Here is an 18,706-nt window from a genome sequence, read left to right on the forward strand (position 1 = left end):
CAGTGAGAATAGGAGTGTATTTCTCCATGACACGGGCTATAAAAAGCCATCCACCCACAGTTGTGTATGTATTCAGACAAAAGACTGCAGAAGCCCAGAGAATGGAGAGCAGAGAGAACACCAGTCTTATCTTGATGCTGCTTCTGCCTCTGCTTCACATGGCCCAGGATTTTACTCCATCTGGAGGTCCTTATCCTTTAGTTTACACCTAATGTATACCCTCCCATTGTTTCCTATCCAGCACAGTTTATGTCCGCTATTGGTATTATTTATTGAGGCGTCAATATGGAAATGGAAGGCTGACTGCTTAATTTGAGCAGATACTACAGTCTGACAAAATATGATCTAAAGATATGAATATCAATGTGATATGCACTTACATACTATGTACTTTCTCCAGAATACAGTTGGATAAAATGTACAAAGAGTTTCCATATTGTCAGAGTTACCGTTTTAAATGAGTAGTTACTGTGTGGTTACATATCACAGAGAAATCAATAATTCCATGAAAGTACATGGTATTGGCGCAACTAATTGTAAAATAGTGACCTATAAGTGATCCTGAGACAGGAAGAAGGAGGGGAATAATGAACTTGAAGCTGCTGCTAGGCATAAAGTCCAGTCTCATTATGATGACAATGCACAGTATAATATAGCAAGTGAATATTTCCAGATGTCTGACTGGGTCTGTCATTAGGAACATGCTGAAACTGGCAAAAACACAATTGTCCCTCTCTAACATAGAGAGCTCTAAATCGAACCAGACAAGCCACTTAACTTATGAAATGGGCCCTTTACGGAAGATGGGGCTATCATGGAGAACAATATTATGTGTTTTCAGAAGTGGTAATAAAAGAGAAATTGTAAAAAATCCCTCCTTAATCACATTTATGTAACATGAAACCAGTGCTAAAGTGTTGTAGGATAGATGGATGTTACCATGGCATCGTTTGACTGCATGAAGAGAGCATGGTCACCTGATGCCATAGCTTCTACTGTAATAGCCCATAAACCCTAATGCAATCATCTCTCTTGGTACAGTAATGTCCCTGTCAAGGTATGGGATGACCCTCATACGATGATGCGTCTATTCTCCCTCCTCTCCTCACTGGTGATGGTTAGATATGTTTGTCTCAGATGGAATAATGACAAGATACACTGGTTATACCTCTCCCTGAACATGAATCAGGGAAAAAGATAAAAGTCAGACAACCTGTACAGTCAATCCTTCATTTTAACAGCCAGAGAATTGACCACTGAACAAATGAAGGTGGGCTGCATGTGAAGAGAGGAATCTCATTATAGTGAGGGAGGGCACTGCTTGATGGTAAGAGAGTTGGGTTGGGGATCTACAGTGTGTGTTGAAGGGGAGGTGGGGAGGAGGGTTGTAAATACTCTGCTAGTGAATATCTCAGATAAATAAAAGAGAGAAGAGGGAGTATTTTACTAAGCCAACTGATTCCATAAAATCTGCTTCCTTCCTCTCTGAGGGGACTCTGGCGTATTATTCACGGAGGCCCTCTGACTTTCTGGAGCTCTGCTTAGCATTGATGCAGTGACATAATCGGTGAGTAGGTCTTGCATCAGCATTTCGCAGCAGGTGTTTTTTTCTGTCTCCTGGGCAGGTGACCTAATTGCTGGAGCTAGAAATGAGAGCACTAATCCATCAAAGTGACACGATCAATCCCCCATGTCCTCCACCTTAAGCTAGGGCAGGCTTCCACACCCACCCACCAGCCTCCACACACACCCACCAGCCTCCACACCCACCCACCAGCCTCCACACCCACCACCCACCAGCCTCCACACCCACCCACCAGCCTCCACACACACCCACCAGCTTCCACACCCAGCCAACAGCTTCCACACCCAGCCAACAGCCTCCACACCCAGCCAACAGCCTCCACACACACCCACCAGCTTCCACACCCACCCACCAGCCTCCACACACACCCACCAGCTTCCACACCCAGCCAACAGCCTCACACCCAGCCACAGCCTCCACACCCAGCCACCAGCCTCCACACACACCCACCAGCCTCCACACCCAGCCAACAGCCTCCACACATACCAACCAGCCTCCACACATACCAACCAGCCTCCACACACACCCAACAGCTGCGTCGCCAAGATTCCCAAAGCAATCACATTCACTTAGCAGGCAGGCACACAGGAACACAGAGTGTTCCGTTTTATGTGTGTATTTCAGGAAATGGCTTCCTGGATTCGAAGCAGCTGATTGGTCGGCCCTATCGACGATTGGAGGTCTGATCCCGCCCTCTCGTTAGGGGATACAGCTGTTGGCAATTACAAACTCCTTCTGCAACTGGATAAGCCAGTGTTCCTTTGGTAGGAGAGAGAGCTTCTTGGATGTCCTGTGTTGGTTGTTGTGCAGAGACAGTGTTGTTGAAAGTATTTTGTAGCTACTACTTCTGAGGTATGTGTGTGCCAATCAGACTCAGTGTTTTTGATTATTTAAATTGTTCACCTTAAGTTTCTATTATTCTGTTTAATTTGTTCCCAGGGGGGAAGGGGAAGGCACCTTGGCCTGCGGGCATACATATACCCGTAGTATGTACTCTGTCTATGGACACTAGGTAAGACCTGGGTGGACCATCCTCTGTATTTTGGTTAGTGCGCCAGGTGGTGTTAAGTTTAGGTAAGTAGTGGGTAGGCAGGTAAGGTAGGAGAGAGGACTTTAACTTTAACTTTCTTTGCTTTGGTTCTGTCCAGCCACTTTTCCCCACATTACTGTGTTAAGGAAATACATTCCCAGTAAACGGTAATTTTCTCTGCCTCTGTCATCCTTACCCGTACCTACAATCACATACCTCTTTCACTCCACGGGGAGTTGAGTGTAGCAGGGTGTTGCGTTCCCTCCAAGAGGTGTGCGTAACACAGTCGCCAGAGAGAAATAGGAGAGCTACGTTCAGGGTAGAGTCAGGGTCTGAAGGCTCAAGAAAAAAACAGTAGGCCTACTACATTTTGCTTGTTACAGTACCCTGAGAGAGGGTGGCCAATCCAGAGGAGATTCATTCCTCTCAGACAGACAGGGATGACGTTGGAGTGTCCTTTTCCCTAATCTGATCACTGTCTGCTGTGTGAGGTCCTGCAGGCCGGGGTAATCTCATTACCGTCTCCCATGTAGCGGGGTTGCTGCCTGCGGGGCCAGGCCTCATGCCCCACACACCTGCTCTCTCACAACAGGCCCGTGTGCGTACACACACACAGCGATCTAATCAGGTGATATGCAAGCCATTGATTTCCAGCTTTTCTTCCGTATGGTTTTGAATAGAATTTCTATTGATGCCGTGGAGAAAGGAGAGAAGACCGGATGGAGCTATTGAGAGAGATTTAGACAAGGTTAGGCAGAGCTGCATGACGGAGCAGCTTCTCCATGTCTCGCAATCCTCATATTCCCCAGGACTCCAACACCAGGCATGGTCATTGAAGAATGTTGAAATTCTACCATATTATGGAAGTTAACCACTCCAAACAGAAAATATTTGCCATTTATTGAAGAAAAAATAAATCAATTTATATGTATTTTTTCAATCTTTCTTTTTACATTGAAAGGTTAGTGATATGCATAAACACATACATTCAAAGCTTTCAAAACACTGCAACATAGTTTTAAATGACAATGCAATTATATTCTCCATCTCAAAAGCAACCAAAGTCATATTGATGAGTGTTACTTTGTACACTGCTGAGGAGAAACAAGTTGAATGGGGAAACTCTTACATTCAAGTGTTCATACAGTATGGTTCTCCACCTTCAGAGAGACTTTCCCTGGAAGGATCTGCAGTGTTTGACCGTTGTGCAAATAAAAGTGTGGATACATTCTCTCTGTACATTTGTGCTGAATAGTTTTGAGTTTGTGACTATATGGACTAAGACCAAAGAAGGACACCTCCCATTTGTCCCAGGAAACTCTAATCCTCTGTGTCTTTTTCTTCATGTTATAAGGTTCACCATTACATGCCCCAACAGCCCATACTCCACCTTCTTTATCTATCTCCGGTTTCCTACTAACAGACTCGCTGGCCACTCCTACCATCCAGTCATCACTTTCTCCGACTTCCACATCCCAGAAGTGTGTCCCTGAAGTGAACCCCTCTGAACCCAAGATGTCACAATATATATCAAACCTCTCTGGGTTGTCTGGGAGAGACTGTAGTTTATCTTCACGTCTTAGGCTCGTCAGATCTTCAGATAGATAGAGATCGGGATGTGCAGTGTTTGGGTCTAGAACCACAGGTGTGTATTTCACTGCCTTCTGCATCTTCTCCCAGACCTGGAAACTGAGGTTGCCCAGGTGTTTGGCCAAGTTGATCAGTGCTCTTGAGCCCAACTCTGGGTCCTCAGGCACACTCTGCGTTCTCTCCATTGTCATTTTGTAGCTCTGCAGGAACGACACATCATCATCCACTGCCAGTTTCTCCTCCACAGCCCTAATTGTGTCTGACAGAGATGACATAATCTCACTTATCTCGTCCACTCGCTCCTTCATCCTTTTGTTCTTCTCCTCCTCTTCCTCCTTCAGCTCAGCTAGTCTCTCCACCTCCTCATCCCTCAGGAAGCAGTGTAGCTTCTCAAACTCCTCCTTTATCTGCCTTTCTGCTCTCTGGGTCTGCACCCTGATGTGAGCAGCCATTTTGTCACAGGTGAGCTCAGCTTTGCTAAAGGCAGCCATTTTCTCCTGCAGGGCCTCCAGTTGGGGTCTGAGTCCCTCCCTCCTCTGACCTGCTGCCTTCCCCACAGAGCAGAAGCTGTGGTCTGCATGCTCCAACACACACTCCACACACACCAGACACTCATCCTCTAAGCAGAAGAGCTGGAGTTTCTGCGAGTGTAAGCTACATACACCCTGTGGACCACTGTGGCTGGTGTTTTCACTCTGTGAGAGCCTGCCTGTAGCCTCCTCTACCATCCCCTCTGTAGCATTCTTTGCAGACTCCTCTGTCGGCTCCTCGGTTGGCTCCTCGGTTGGCTCCTTTGCGGGCCCAAGAGTGTCTTTGGGCTCCCTCTCTCTTAGTAGCGTCTCACAGGCATGCCTCAGGGCTAGGTTGGGAGGTGGCTGGTCTCTGGCCGACCTCCTTCTGCAGACTGGGCAGTCCTGCGTCCCTCCTTTACTCCAGCTCTCCTCCAAACAGGCCCTGCAGAGGCTGTGGTTGCAGGAGAGGATCACCGGCTCCATGAAGATCTCCCAGCACACTGGACACGACAGATCCTCTTCCAAGAGAGAGAAACTGTCTGCCATCCTTGCAGGAGTACTGTACAGTGAATGAGAGAGTATGTGTGAAAATGAGGGAGAAAATGTGTTTGTGTGTAAGAGAGAGAGAAAGGGGAGGGGGGTGGATGTAGGCGTGTGAGTGAGGGAGCTTCTATGAATGGAGAGGAAAATACTTTCACTTTCACAGAAACAAAACTTAAAGCATAGAAATGAAAGGCAATGAAACGAAACTTAAAACATAGAAACAAAAGGCATAGAAACTAAACGTAAGGCATCTCTCAGAAATGAAACTTAACATACTGGGACACAACATTACAGTTTTGTAGTATGTATTTGGTCTTCAAGGTTTGACAAAACACTTTTATACATGATTTATTACATAGCATTTTACCATTTTGATTGCATTTACTGTGGGATTTAATTAAATATAGTTTTGGACCCGTCATAAAAGTAATAATTTAAACCAAGGGCTTTATTATACTGTACCAATCATCTATGTTGTTGACAAATCAAATCAAAGTTTATTTGTCACGTGCGCTGAATACAACAGATGTAGACCTTACAGTGAAATGCTTACTTACAGGCTCTAACCAATAGTGCAAAAAAGGTATTAGGTGAACAATAGGTAGGTAAAGAAATAAAAAGACAGGCTATATACAGTAGTGAGGCTATAAAAGTAGCGAGGCTACATACAGACACCGGTTAGTCAGGCTGATTGAGGTAGTATGTAGATATGGTTAAAGTGACTATGCATATATGATGAACAGAGAGTAGCAGTAGCGTAAAAGAGGGGTTGGCGGGTGGTGATTGGGACACAATGCTGATAGCCTGGTTAGCCAATGTGCGGGAGCACTGGTTGGTCGGCCCAATTGAGGTAGTATGTACATGAATGTATAGTTAAAGTGACTATGCATATATGATAAACAGAGAGTAGCAGCAGTGTAAAAAGAGGGGTTGGGGGGTGGGGCACACAATGCAAATAGTCCTGGTAGCCATTTGATTATCTGTTCAGGAGTCTTATGGCTTGGGGGTAAAAACTGTTGAGAAGCCTTTTGTCCTAGACTTGGCACTCCGGTACCGACTGCCATGAGGTAGTAGAGAGAACAGTCTATGACTGGGGTGGCTGGGGTCTTTGACAATTTTTAGGTTCTTCCTCTGACACCGCCTGGTGTAAAGGTCCTGGATGGCAGGCAGCTTAGCCCTACCCTCTGTAGTGCCTTGCGGTCAGAGGCCGAGCAATTGCCGTACCAGGCAGTGATGCAACCAGTCAGGATGCTCTTGATGTTGCAGCTGTAGAACCTTTTGAGGATCTCAGGACCTATGTCAAATCTTTTTAGTTTCCTGAGGGGGAATAGGCTTTGTCGTGCCCTCTTCACGACTGTCTTGGTGTGTTTGGACCATTTTAGTTTGTTGTTGATGTGGACACCAAGGAACTTGAAGCTCTCAACCTGCTCTACTACAGCCCCGTCGATGAGAATGGGGGCGTGCTCGGTCCTCCTTTTCCTGTAGTCCACAATAATCTCCTTAGTCTTGGTTACTTTGAGGGATAGGTTGTTATTCTGGCACTACCCGGCCAGGTCTCTGACCTCCTCCCTATAGGCTGCCGTCGTTGTAGGCCTACCACTGTTGTTTCATCTGCAAACTTAATGATGGTGTTGGCGTCGTGCCTGGCCATGCAGTCGTGGGTGAACAGGGAGTACAGGAGGGGACTGAGCACACACCCCTGGGGAGCTCCAGTGTTGAGGATCAGCGTGGCAGATATGTTGCTACCTACCCTCACCACCTGGTGGCAGCCCTCAGGAAGTCCAGGATCCAGTTTCAGAGGGAGGTATTTAGTCCCAGGATCATTAGCTTAGTGATGAGCTTTGAGGGTACTATGGTGTTGAACGCTGAGCTGTAGTCAATGAATAGTATTCTCACATAAGTGTTCCTTTTGTCCAGGTTGGGAAGGGCAGTGTGGAGTGCAATAGAGATTGCATCATCTGTGGATCTGTTGGGGCGGTATGCAAATTGGAGTGGGTCTAGGGTTTCTGGGATAATGGTGTTGATGTGAGCCATTACCAACCTTTCAAAGCACTTCATGGCTACGGGCGTGAGTGCTACGGGTCTGTAGTCATTTAGGCAGGTTGCCTTGGTGTTCTTGGGCACAGGGACTATGGTGGTCTGCTTGAAACATGTTGCTATTACAGACTCAATCAGGGACATGTTGAAAATGTCAGTGAAGACACCTGCCAGTTGGTCAGCACATGCCCGGAGCACACGTCCTGGTAATCCGTCTGGCCCCGCAGCCTTGTGTATGTTGAACTGTTTAAAGGTCTTACTCACTTCGGCTACGGAGAGCGTGGTCACACAGTCGTCCGGAACAGCTGATGCTCTCATGCATGCCTCAAAGCAAAGGTATGTTAAGCATCTTCTTCACCTACGGCCCAATTCAGACATAGGAAATTCTTTCCTAGACACGCCTTTCCTAACGTGCTCCACGGGTGTGGCTACATGTTCCTTACACACACTGAATACATTTAATTCAACCGCTGAAAACCCTCCCAGTTGCCAGCCAACAGATTTTGTTGTGGAGTTTTCCTTCAATAAGGTTTTCAGTACATTTATCTTGAACCATCCTTTTAAATACGGTGTACCTTTAAGTTTGAATTTTGTCCACAGACTTACTAGAATATATTGTGAGAACGGTTTCAGAGTATTAGGGATCAATGAAAGAATCAATGAATCTAATATGCACCATCTAAATATATGCATATTGGTCTCTGTATTGATGATACAGCACTGTCTATTGTGCCTTACTGCATAAATAAATAGGATCGGGTCAAAAGCATGGTGTCATAAATCACATGTCTCGTTCCATGCAATGTGTGCAATGTGTGCAACAGGCCTAGTTAACAATCATGCAGCCAAACATTTTTTTTTTATTGGCTTCAACATGGAAATACAGTATTTGTCTACACACATTGCATTCGCATTTCGAAAATGTACTGCATGTTCAAGCCATGGACAATTGGACATTGACCAAACATTATCATAAGGTTAGCCTACCATCTCTGTTAATATGGCCTGTTAGTGACTTTGCCATGTGAAAGGTAAACAAACAGGCAAATAGCCTAGGCTACAAGCGGATTCAGAACAAAGAACAGCGATTGGAATTCTGCCGATTTGACAATTAGGTCCAACAGGTGAAAATGGAAGAGGAATTTTTTTAGCAAAATGATAAAGGAAAAACAATAAGCAGTCTATTGTAATAACTTGATAACTGACTTCCTACAGTCATTGACACCTTTCATTCAATGGGCATCGCAGATAGGCCTAATGAGTCCAAACATTTCACAGAAGATACATGGACAAAAATAATGTCCAATATAATGAAAATGAAAAAACGGGAATGTTTTTTTGCTGATGGTGATATTTTAATAAAACATTGGTTATATGCTACTGACTACCCACTGGGTATACACTGGTTGAATCAACGTTGTTTGAACCAACATGGAATAGATGTTGAATTGACGTCTGTGCCCAGTGGGTAGACTACTGTGCGCCTCCGCTGGCAAAATCGATGCCATAACCAATTGTGTTACCGCGAAGAGTCTTAAATATTACGGGTAGCACTGCTTGAAATTGGCGCACCTTTTTAAGGACACACCTCAAATATTTCTACCCCTCCCACCTCATCACAAGCGAGCTGATATAAGACAGGTCAATTTCCAACCCTGGCGCCAGGTTTGAAAAATAGCAGAGCGCTGGCTTTTACAAGTCGAAATTGCCAAAGAGCGTCCAAAGCGCTGCCTTTAACGCCAGCCTGAAGAGTGGTTTGTTCTTGACATTCAAAAACTTTTTTATACAACTGTTTGGATTGGCAGAAACTGCCTAATACAGTGACTGCATCCTGCGTTCTGTCTCCTGTTCCCAGCTCATGAATGCCCAGTCACTATCCCAGGCTGTGGTGTGAATGGCATCCAGGCAGATAGCAGGAATAAGGGAACAGAGGAAGGTTCATGGAAAGGCAGCACGGCTGATGATCTAAGGCCCAAACAGGATAGACTGCTGCTGCAACACTCCCCCAAGGGAAGGCTTAATGACTGAAAACAGTCCTGCTCCAAATGAACCCTTCTCCCCCCAGTCCCCTCCCTCTCAACACTCCCAAAACTCCTAATTGATGATAATCATGATTGTAATGGACATGTTACTTCAAACACTATTAGTGTCAGTGGGGCCACAGTACAGTGTTTTTCTTCTGGTGTGTTTGGTGTGGGCAACAACCCTTGTATGTCCCTAAAATATGAAAATGCATCTTGAATGTTGCACACCATCCTTCAGACTTGAAGACTCCACATGAGACGTATGTTCATACCATGAAATAATTCTTTATTCAATTCTATGACATCCATTAGTCATGGAACTCATGTAGGCCATGCTGAAAGGTTCCTCTGGGAGGGTTTTAGACAGAGCGTCTTGTTTACTTAGTGTTTGTGAATGCAAGCAGCCAATCAGAGAGATAAGGAATGGCTCCATCAGCAAGACAACCACACACATCTGATTCACGTTTAGTTCTTTCCCCATGTGGGTTTAGAAACAATATTTACAGATCCTTTGTGATCCTTTGGCTTTGGTGTTCCCCATTGATTATGTGAAGGAGAGAGGATGTTGAAGAGGTGGGAGTAATGTCGCTGCTCAGCCTCCAAGGGTCCATGAATCGTCTCCTGCTCATTTTATAATGCAAATCTCATTACCAAGATTTAATGGCCTTTGAGGTTCTCAGCAGCAATAAACTAACCTTTTAAATTGAAATTACATGACAGTTAAACTATAAATCACAGACATGATTTTGAAAATGATAACGCTGGCAACTTGTTGATCTGCGAACCCATTCCTTTAGGGAGAACGCCTCAGGAATATCAAATCCATATTCAACTGGGATTTTTTGTTGTGGATATATTTCAACAAATTGTACAGTGGATAAACAACTACAAAAGTGTTATGATTGGCTTAACTCCAATGTAGTTTAGTTCTACAGCAGAGGAGACAGAAGAGCCAAACTAGAGAAGATATGCTGAGGGAGTGATTTGTGTGGCCCTGACAACAGTCTAATTTATAGGTCACCAGAGAGTGCTAGACTTGCACGCCCAGTAGACCATGGCTTCATATTTCCATTAGAAATCCTCAGATCCCATCCAGATCCCATACTAGGTATGAATTTCAGACACATCCATCTGGCCTGGTCCACCGAGGCCTGCTGAAACTCCAGGAGGCAGGGCAGACCCCCGTCTCTGTCTCAGACCACAGGGGCTGGTGGTGGAGGGAAACCAAAGAGGGCTCCCTCTCCCTTCCATGTCCCAAAAGCAGGGGATGTACCTGCTGGCACAGGCTCTAGTTCCCCTCAGATAATTAAAAGTGAGTTATAAATCAGTGTGTAAGCAGTAATCACACAAGCCCCTGTCAACTCCCCCACAATGACCGTAAATCTCCAGGAAAACAATGTCCATGCCCTAACAAAGACCCTGCAACTTTATCTGATCTGAGGATGGATATGTGTTTCATGAGAACCACCTCTCCACTCCCATGTTAAAATAATAGAGCTCTAATATCCTGAGTCTCAGTTTAATGTTAAAATCGATTTAATTTCAACTGCTAGAGGAGCAGTGAGAGGTTAATGATGACTTCATACTTGTTCCTTTTCAGCAAACCTTTTGCGCTGCACTGCTCTGGTGTCACATACAATCTGTTATTTATTCCTCTTTGTACATCTTACATTTGACCTGGGTAAACAATGTACTGCCTACGTTTATTTTAATCAAATACCTGATTATAAAGCCCATAAGAGGAATGGAATAAAAGCTGAGCACCACCACCCAGCCTAACAAGCAGCATGTTGGGAGGATGGGGTGGGTGTTTCAGGTGGGGGAGGAGGTGATGCAACACATCAGTGACTGTATTGATTTGCGAAAATGTATATTTGCAAAAAGTGTGAGACATGAAAACAACTTATTGATCTGCTTAGAAAACTTGATTATTAAAATAGGGACAGAGAGGGAATTGACAAGCTGGGTAATGGCTCTGAAATGGGCCATGTGAACAAATAGGGCACTGAGAAAAGGTTCTGTTAATGAAACCCAACCCTTTTTAATTCCAGGTAGAATACTTTTGAGTTCCATGCAAAACCCTCTATGGAACCCAAATTAGTTCTACCTGGAACCAAAAAGTGTTCTTCAAAGGGTTCCCCTATGGGGACAGCCGAAGAACCCTTTTAGTTTCTAGATTTTTTTCTAAGAGTGTACTCCTCTCTCATTGGCCAAGGCTAAATGAATCCTTCTCTGACGGCAGACAGCCCAAAGACATCATTTCAGAGCATAGCATCATATTAGAACCACTGAATAAGTAAACTTTTATATACTCTCTGATTCAATCCTACCCTGAGCACCCCTGTTGCTCAGGCAGAGTCAAGGACAATGACCCTAAAGATGAGGATGCTGCTTGCCTTTGGCACTGGGTGGTCAGCTATAAAACACAAAGGATCAGAACTCATCCAGGTTTATCTGGAAGAGGTGATTCCCTCATCTGTGCTGCTGTATAGAGGAGATTAGAGAGATCACAGTTGTGCAATTAGGGTTTAAATGAGGGATATAGACAGATTAGAAAGGATATCTGGAGAGTGCGGTAGCTAAGTTAATGGAAATCAAGAGGATCCCCATTAACTACAGAACACATTTCTTATCATTCAGTAAACAATTACCATTAATATGAAACACTTTTCCTAATTCACAAGGCGTTGTGAACCTGCAATGCTATTCAATTGTATGAGCTACAAAAGGCCCAAGGGACAACTACTAAATCAGGTAGGCAAACAAAAGTGAGTGGTGACAGAAGAAATGCTGTGTTGGCCAAGGCATGTGTGTCACGTTCCTGACCTGTTTTCCTTTGTTTTGTATTTGTTTTAGTTGGTCAGGGCGTGAGTTGGGTGGGTTGGTCTAGGTTTGATTTTCTATGTTGGGATTTTGTGTTCGGCCTGGTATGATTCTCAATCAGAGACAGCTGTCAATCGTTGTCCCTGATTGAGAATCATACTTAGGCAGCCTGGGTTTCACCTGTGTTTTGTGGGTGTTTGTTCCTGTGTCAGTGTTTGGGCCACACAGGACTGTTTCAGGTTAGTCACGGTTGTTGTATTTTGTAGTGTTTGTTGTTTTCCCATTAAAATATGAATACTTACCAATCCGCATCTTGGTCCGATCCATGCTCCTCTTCGTCTGAGGAGGAGAACGACTACGACAGCCGTTACAATGTGAAGATATCAAGCATCAAAGACCACAGTTTACTTAACCATTTACTTATCCACCTGGATCACAGGTCATTACTGAGATGACCTGCTAATCAGTACACAAAGGGCATGTGGATCCTCTGTGTGTGTTTTTATGCGTGTGTATATGTATGCGTGTGTGTCTGTGAAAAGCCCCCCTGTAATCAATAAGGTTGTAAGCTGTGTGTTTAAATCACTTTGCCCTCTGTTCTTAGGTAAACATCCATGTGAATGACAAAGACGGCTATAGTTTTATAGTCAGTGTTTTCTCGGCCCCGATTCTAAACAATAATGACTTTTTAATGTGGACCTGTGATTACATTGTCATGGTGAAATATGGGGGCCCTTGACTGCTTAGGAAATGAAGGGGCCAACATGAATTACTGCAACAGCATAGATTACACCAGTGAGCCAGGTGAGGCAATCTTCATAAATTCTAATCTAATCTTAACAGACCTGGCAGACTCAGCCAGCGGCAGGAGACTTCATGCTGTGGGGAGATGGAGCGACAGGAGGACAACAGTCCGGATGTTGCAGGCGGTTACAGGAGCTGTCAGGACAGTGGTTGTAACATGCTGAGGATCGCTTTAACTGACTGATCAGAAACACCTGATACCTTTTCATGACGGTTAAAGGAGAGAGAGGAAGTTGAGGAAGTGGGTGAATGTTGAGTGGGCATCTAATTTAAAACAAATTGTTTGTACTTCGCCAGAACAGGTGTCCAGTTCTCTTTATTCCCTCACGTCGGCATGACACTGAGGCGTCAGTGAGGTCACAAATCAGAGCGGAGCTTCCCAGCGTGGTGCAGAGAGGAGAGGTGAGGAGAGGTGGTGTATGTCACAGACCTGTCAGGTGTCCTGCAATCCTAGTTTATTCTCTGCCATGGACCACAAGTGATCACAGTTTGATGGTTCAAACCCTAGTCTCCTCACAGGACATTTGTTATTCATGTCACAAAGCTGTCACCCAGGATTCAGGGCCTGTGGGAGGCTAAAACCATGATAGCACACATCCTATTAGCAGAATGTTGATCTCCTCACAGTTCCTATCAGACCTTCTATACCAGCAATACTCTCCACCTCCCAGTACAAATTATGTGCCAAAGCCTCATATAACATGAGAATAATATAGTAGAGAGAGCTTACTGTGGGTGTGTTTCTGTAGGTTCCATTCTGATTACCCACAGCACATCTCTAGTGTGAGGGAAATACTAAGCTCACATACTGTACAAATCACACCGGTTATGGTTGGGTGCTGCTGCTAATCGAATATGAAAATCTAAATGTGCATCTTTTTCTCCCAAGAAGATACATACATTATACATTAACCTTTGCACAGCTGATGCATCATACATTAACCTTTGCACAGCTGACAAGTCATTATGTATGCTTGTTAAGTTAGACGGATGCATCGAGGTTGGAGGTGGATTCACCACAAGTCAATTTCTGCCTCAACCTTTCCACCTAGCAATAATAAGACAATTCTCTTCTTCCTTAAAAGGTACTTTTCAGAGAGTCTGACTTAGGACTGGACACATAAGAAGCGTGAAATATTGGGTGATTTTTGAGTAGCGTCATCAGTGGCCCACAGTCTGAGTAAGGTCAGTATTTTGGCGCCCTCTCACCCCAGGACAGTGACACGGTAGAAGGTCAAAGCCCCTGGGCGTCCCCTCCTGCTGTGTCGTGCTGGCTGAGGAATTAAATCCCTGCACCAACCAACCACCTAGCTTTCATGCTCCGACGCATCCATTGCTCTGCCCAAGCAAGCAAATACATTAGCATTTCATTCACGCTGCACAGATGGGTCCTGCTCTACACACAGAGAAATCATGCAGCAAAAGAGATTAAAGAAGGAAGAAATAGAGGAGTGTGTGTGTATGTGCGTGTGTGTGAGTGTGTACACGACAATGTGTGTGTATATTTAAATGAGCATACTACATGCAAAGAAATCATAGACAAAGAAAAACTTTAACTTCCTAGGATCATGCAAATCAGAAAACGTGATCATATTCCCTTCCATCCATTTGGGAGTGAATCAGAAGGAAACATTTTCTGATTAGAGCTCTTGAATAGAAATGTATCCCTGTTGAATCCCTAAATCTCATGAGCAACAATTATCCATCATATCCTCTGTCTGATTGAAAGTGGGCCTCTCATTAAAAAACAATGGGAGATATCATTTTTTCTAATGAATTATCTCATAGATGTGTAATGTGGCCTCCAAACAGCTTATGAAAAGGACTTTATCACAGACGGTTCGTACAGTAATCAGGTTTACGGTGATCTCACCGGTGCCTTCTCTGTGAATTGATACTGGGGGATAAAGCTTGGTTATTACAGTGGTAATGTATCTGGGAAGAAGGGAATATTTTGCAAATATATTGGTAGTTTGAAGAGTGGTATTGGGCTGGAGATGACATCCAGTCTGGCTTGAGGAAGCCAAATGAAAAATTAAATGTGAGTCTTTGATTTCATCCTAATGCTTTCTTCGTTCCCTGATAATGTTACTCATCATAGAGTAGAGCACATTATTGAAACTGAACTCATATTATTTCATCCTCTAAATGACCACAGTTGCCTAAGTCAGTGGAAGGTAAGAGTCAGTGGAAGGTAAGAGTCAGTGGAAGGTAAGAGTCAGTGGAAGGTAAGGCCAAAATGGCAAACAGAGGGGGCCAACATTGGGATATGGACCAAACAGACCAACCAAAAGAAAAGAGCAGGATAAAATGAAGCTATCCCCTAGCTGTTCATTTTCTACAGTTGTTATTTAGCTTTTTTTCCTCTTAGCAAAAAAACAACCTCTACCACATGGTCTTACTGTATTGTAATCTCTCTCTCCTTCTCTGTGATACCTGTCAATCAATGTCAGTCCACACAATGAATTAGTGATGGGGCAATGGCTGCTTCCTCTACATCTTATCTCCTATGTATTATTGACCTGATGCTCTGTGTGTGTGTGTGTGTGTGTGTGTGTGTCGATGTGTGTCTACGTCAGGAACTAGATGATGTCATCCTTTCCAGCTGCACAACCTGCTGCACCTTGGGAGCAGACACACGACTTGTCTTCTCTTTCCGGGACAGTGCCCTAGTGTAAGGAACATCCTTTTGTCACTTGGCTCAGGCTCTGCTAATCTACTGGTAATGGCTCATTGGCCTGAATATTCCAGCATACAGTAGTGTTCCAGTGTCAACTCACATCACATGCACCAATAGTGATGAGTGCTCTGTTGTGTGTGTGTGTGTGTGTGTGTATTTTGTGTTTGCTGTGTGTGTGTGTATCGAGTGGGTGGGGGCAGGGTGGCTAAAACACATCTGAAATCCCCAGTCAGGGCAGATGGAGGCTCTATTAAGAATGCAAGAGCAGGGTAGTAAGATGTTTCTGTGTATAATGCCTCCCTCGAAAACAATACTCAAACACAGCACTCAGACAGGAGTGGCTCTCTGGGACTGAATTGCATTTATGATTCCTGACTGACCCAAACTACTATGAAAGGATAAAGCTTTACACTTACACAAACACAGCATGTTTATGTTCTCTGTATGGATACAGGGGGCAGCGTACACCCCATCTCTACAAAGCCACTTATACCATAGCATTGTTGAATACTCATTTGTGATTGGCAGGAAGGGCATTTTAGAATGGACATTAAAACTTCTTACGGCTGGGTTCCCGTTAACGGGATTGACTTGACAACAGCCAGTGAAAGTGCAGGGCGCCATATTCAAAACAACAGAAATCCCATAATTAAAATTCCTCAAACATACAAGTATTTCACACCATTTTAAAGATACACTTCTTGTTAATCCCACCACAGTGTCCGATTTTAAATAAGCTTTACAGCGAAAGCACCACAAACGATTATGTTAGGTCAGAGCCAAGTCACAGAAAAAAACAGCCATTTTTCCAGCCAAAGAGAGGAGTCACAAAAATCAGAAATAGAGATAGAATTAATCACTAACCTTTGATGATCTTCATCAGATGACCACTCATAGGACTTCATGTTACACAATACATGTATGTTTTGTTTGATAAAGTTCATATTTATATAAAAAAATCTCAGTATACATTGGCGCGTTATGTTCAGTAGTTCCAAAAACATCTGGTGATTTTGCAGAGAGCCACATCAATTTACAGAAATACTCATCATAAATGTTGATGAAAATACAAGTGTTATGCATGGAACTTTAGATAAACTTCTCCTTAATGCAACCGCTGTGTCAGACTTCAAAAAAGCTTTACGGAAAAAGCAAACCATGCAAAACCTGAGTACGGCGCTCAGAGCCCAAACAAGCCAAAAAGATATCCGCCATATTGTGCAGTCAACAAAAGTCAGAAATAACATTATAAATATTCACTTACCTTTGATTATCTTCATCAGAATGCACTCCCAGGAATCCCAGTTCCACAATAAATGTTTGTTTTGTTCGATAATGTCCATCATTTATGTCCAAATAGCTCCTTTGTTTAACGCGTCTGGTAAACAAATCCAAATTCACGAAGCGCGTTCACTAGGAGCAGACGAAAAGTCAAAATGTTCCGTTACAGTCCGTAGAAACATGTCAAACGAAGTATAGAATCAATCTTTAGGATGTTTTAAACATAAATCTTCAATAATTTCCAACCGGAGAATTCCTTTTTCTGTAGAAATGCAATGGAACAGAGCTCCCTCCACCGTGAACGAGCGTGGCTCTCTGGCAGACCTCTGACTCATTCCCCTCTCATTCTCCCCCCCCCCCCCCCTTCACAGTAGAAGCATCAAAACAAGGTTCTAAAGACTGTTGACATCTAGTGGAAGCCTTAGGAAGTGCAACATGACCAATATCCCACTGTATCTTCAATAGGGAATGAGTTGAAAAACGACCAACCTCAGATTTCCCACTTCCTGGTTGGATTTCTTCTCAGGTTTTTGCCTGCCATATGAGTTCTGTTATACTCACAGATTCAAACAGTTTTAGAAACTTCAGAGTGTTTTCTATCCAAATATACTAACAATATGCATATCTTAGCTTCTGTAACTGAGTAGCAGGCGATCATGAAGATCATCAAAGGTAAGTGAATATTTATAATACTATTTCTGACTTGTGTTGACTCCACAACATGGCGGATATCTATCGCTTGTTTGGGCTCTGAGCGCTGTACTCAGATTATAGCATGGTGTGCTTTTTCCGTAAAGTTTTTTTGAAATCTGACACAGCGGTTGCATTAAGGAGAAGTTTATCTAAAGTTCCATGTATAATACATGTATCTTTTATCAATGTTTATTATGAGTATTTCTGTAAATTGATGTGGCTCTCTGCAAAATCACCGGATGTTTTGGAGGCAAAACATGAACATAACGCGCCAATGTAAACTAAGATATTTGGATATAAATATGAACTTTATCGAACAACACATACATGTATTGTGTAACATGAAGTCCTTTGAGTGTCATCTGATGAAGATCATCAAAGGTTAGTGATTCATTTTATCTCTATTTCTGCTTTTTGTGACTCCTCTCTTTGGCTGGAAAAATGGCCGTGTTTTTCTGTGACTAGGTACTGACCTAACGTAATCGTTTGGGGTTCTTTTGTCGTAAAGCCTTTTTGAAATCGGACACTGTGGCTGGATTTACAACAAGTTTATCTTTAAAATGGTGTAAAATACTTGTATGTTTGAGGAATTTTAATTATGAGATTTCTGTTGTTTGAATTTGGCGCCCTGCACTTTCACTGGCTGTTGTCAAGTCAATCCCGTTAACGGGATCTCAACCATAAGAAGTTTTACTTGGCTTTCGAAGACCTTAGAAAGGCAGGGTACGATAGATATAGGTCTATAGCAGTTTGAGTCTGACCGCGGCAGCTTCCAATCTTTGGGGATCTCAGACAATACGAAAGAAAGGTAATTATCCAGTTCAGTGACACCTAGAAGGCTGGTGACGTAGACCTTCGGAGCTGGTGAACGGAATATTGATGAACATGAATTTCTTGTGTCCACTCCGTCGCTAACGCTGTCAAATCCTGCCACATGTTTCTAATTTGACCAGCTGTTTTCAGCAAATTATATTTTTGAATTTGGTTGTCATATTGGCAGGTTTGCTAGAAACACTCCTAAAAAAAGGGTTCCAAAAAGGTTCTCCAGCTGTCCCCATAGGGGAACCCTTTTTGGTTCCAGGTAGAACCCTTTTAGAACCCTCT

The 18,706-nt window shown here is 43.6% G+C and overlaps 1 protein-coding gene across 1 annotated transcript; it reads right to left on the bottom strand.

Annotated features, from left to right (window-relative positions):
* Positions 1-3,514: 3,514 nt before the first annotated feature.
* LOC112080377 (zinc-binding protein A33-like) lies at positions 3,515-5,306 on the bottom strand. Its single transcript, XM_024146110.1, has one exon. The coding sequence runs from the start codon at positions 5,261-5,263 to the stop codon at positions 3,755-3,757; it is 1,509 nt and encodes a 502-aa protein (XP_024001878.1). The 5' UTR covers positions 5,264-5,306; the 3' UTR covers positions 3,515-3,754.
* Positions 5,307-18,706: the final 13,400 nt, after the last annotated feature.

Source organism: Salvelinus sp. IW2-2015, unplaced genomic scaffold (genome assembly GCF_002910315.2).
Source record: "Salvelinus sp. IW2-2015 unplaced genomic scaffold, ASM291031v2 Un_scaffold16299, whole genome shotgun sequence".
Lineage (NCBI taxonomy): Eukaryota > Metazoa > Chordata > Actinopteri > Salmoniformes > Salmonidae > Salvelinus > Salvelinus sp. IW2-2015.